Source organism: Gossypium hirsutum, chromosome A13, assembly GCF_007990345.1.
Source record: "Gossypium hirsutum isolate 1008001.06 chromosome A13, Gossypium_hirsutum_v2.1, whole genome shotgun sequence".
NCBI classification, from domain to species: domain Eukaryota; kingdom Viridiplantae; phylum Streptophyta; class Magnoliopsida; order Malvales; family Malvaceae; genus Gossypium; species Gossypium hirsutum.
The window spans coordinates 72,563,800-72,566,120 of record NC_053436.1 but is presented as its reverse complement, the minus strand read 5'-3'; the positions used below and the strand labels follow the sequence as shown (position 1 = coordinate 72,566,120).

The 2,321-nt window shown below is 39.6% G+C and overlaps 1 protein-coding gene across 1 annotated transcript; it reads right to left on the bottom strand.

The window, feature by feature from the left end:
• Positions 1 to 290: 290 nt before the first annotated feature.
• On the bottom strand, positions 291 to 2,090 carry LOC107952009 (probable transcription factor At3g04930). Its single transcript, XM_016887236.2, has one exon. The coding sequence runs from the start codon at positions 1,865 to 1,867 to the stop codon at positions 584 to 586; it is 1,284 nt and encodes a 427-aa protein (XP_016742725.1). The 5' UTR covers positions 1,868 to 2,090; the 3' UTR covers positions 291 to 583.
• Between the last annotated feature and the right edge of the window lie 231 nt (positions 2,091 to 2,321).

Sequence of the window (2,321 nt, the reverse complement as noted above, 5' to 3'; positions counted from 1 at the left end):
TCAAGGGTGAGTGTCAGATAAATGTATGACTTGAATCTTTTGCGTCTTTCTGTACACTTGGAAAATCAAACTCCTATTCGTCCAAATATGTGTCAGAAATGGATGCTCTTAAGGAAAATAAAGAATCGGAACAATGTAGATCTTCACACCACCACCAACATATCACAACAAGCTATCTGATAAATTGAATTTCAACTCAAATATAACTTTTTAAAACAATGTAGTAAAATAGTAAACTGTTGTTGAATCCGTTCAACAAATTCTACAATGTTAGATCTTGCACATTTGCATTAAATGAACCATAACATCTGTCTTTTATTTCTAAGCAAGTCATCCCAACCCATGTATAAAAAACATATATACACAAATGAGAACAACTAGAACAAACTATTGATTCAAAGACTAAATAATTATAAATCATTATTCCAATAACTGTTCATTTCTATCAAATAAGCAAAGAAGAAAGAAAACCCAAAACCAAACTAAGAAAAACCAGTTACTCCCCTACACTATCAGCTGATCCATCAATGAAAAGATAAGAAACCTTTCACAGAAATAACTAATAAGCACCCATACTCAGAAATCACCCTCCAATTGACCGAAGCTCCTCCAGAGCCACCTTAATCTGATCTTGCACCAACTCCAACCGCTTAGAATAAACTTCCAACTCCAATATTTGCTGCTTCCTCCACCTCTCATCCATGAACTCCACATTACCACCACCACCGCTGCCAAAATTCAAAGTTCCGCCAAAACTCAATGGCATGGCATTCATAGCCATTCCACTAATCCCTCTTCCCCCTCCTCCCCCTCCTCCAATTAAACTACCTAACAACTCCTTAAACACGGGTGTTAAACAACTCTTCACCGTCTCCTCTACTACTGCTGTCAGGTTTCCTCTTTCTCCTCCAGCACCACTGCCACCGCCACCACCACCCAGTCCTTCCACATTACCCTGGTCATGATCACTCCTATTATTAAAATTATTGTTAGAAATCACAAACCCATCATTTAAAACTCTTTTCTCTTCCAGTTTCCCTCCTTTACTCTTTGACCTTCTCTTATTGGCTGCGGATTTTGGAGTAAGATTCTTTTTCTCCCCACATTCATCGAGAAAATTGATGTTAGTAGTAGTAGGAGTAGGAGTAGGAGTAATATTATTTTCATCATAATCTAAAACATTATCTTCTACTTTGCCAACACTACTACTCCAGATCTTTCTAGAAATTTCAAAAGTAGCTTGATCATGAGGGCTTTTGAAGGAAAATTCTTTACCCGAATTGATCTTATTCATCACGTTCCTATATTTCTTCTTCAATCTTCGAAGCTTCTCGACTAACTGATTCTTGTTGAAATCGAGCTGGAGTTTCGATTTGATTAGATCGTAAAACAACGCCGTATCGTGATGGTGATGGTGAGAAGAATTAGAGTTGGTTTTCGAAGTCGTGTAATCGAGAAATCCTTTGAGAAGCTCGATCTCGTCTTCATCAGTCCATAAACGTTGAAATAACCGCCGCGATTCGTCGAATTGTTGCGGCGGAGGAGGTTTTTTCTCGGAGACGGCGGAATCAATCCGTTGGCGTTTAGAGTCGGGAGTCGAACCCCTGAGAGGAACAGAAGCGACGGTCACGACGGTGGATGAAGGAACGGCAAGAGGAACGGCGGGGATTGAGGCGGAGGGTACGACTGCGGCAATCGGTTGAGGTAGTAAAGAGGGGGAATTAAAATCTTCTTCCTCTTCTTCTTCTAACAACTCCTCGTCCTCTTCGTCGTTACCGTTGAGCACGTCGTCGTTACCGGAGGAAGAGGGTTCCTCGTCGTCGTCCTGAGATTCCTCAAAAACGGCACCGTACTGCTCGGAAGCCATGAGAGAGAGTAAAAAACGAAAGAGGTTCACGAGGATTTTGTTGATTAAAAAAGCGTGTTGGACTTGGTGAAAGGAAAGAGGTTAGTTTGGTTAGAGTTAGGCCCGTGTGGGGTTCATACCCCATGTCAACGCGCTTCTTTGGCGCGTGTACGTGTTCAGTAAAAATAGATTTAGAATGGGCTAAATCAAATCCATTTCATTTAATTTATAGTTGGGATAATTAGTTTTCGGTATCACGTGCGCATGAGTATACGTTTTAAAATATTTTTATTTTGTAATCCCTTTTAAAAATTAATTAATATACCTAATATTAAAATTTCTATAAGTGATAGTAAGTTTGGTGGTCCAAAAAACTCTTTGATAATGAGGATTCAACAAATTTGAACTTTGGAAAAGAATTGGTCATTGATTTATGTTCCTAGAGAGGCCAATCAGTTAACTGATGCTTTGGCAT

Bases quoted from the DNA above. Each gene is read 5' to 3' on its own strand.
- LOC107952009 (XM_016887236.2), bottom strand. From the start codon at position 1,867: ATGGCTTCCGAGCAGTACGGTGCCGTTTTTGAGGAATCTCAGGACGAC.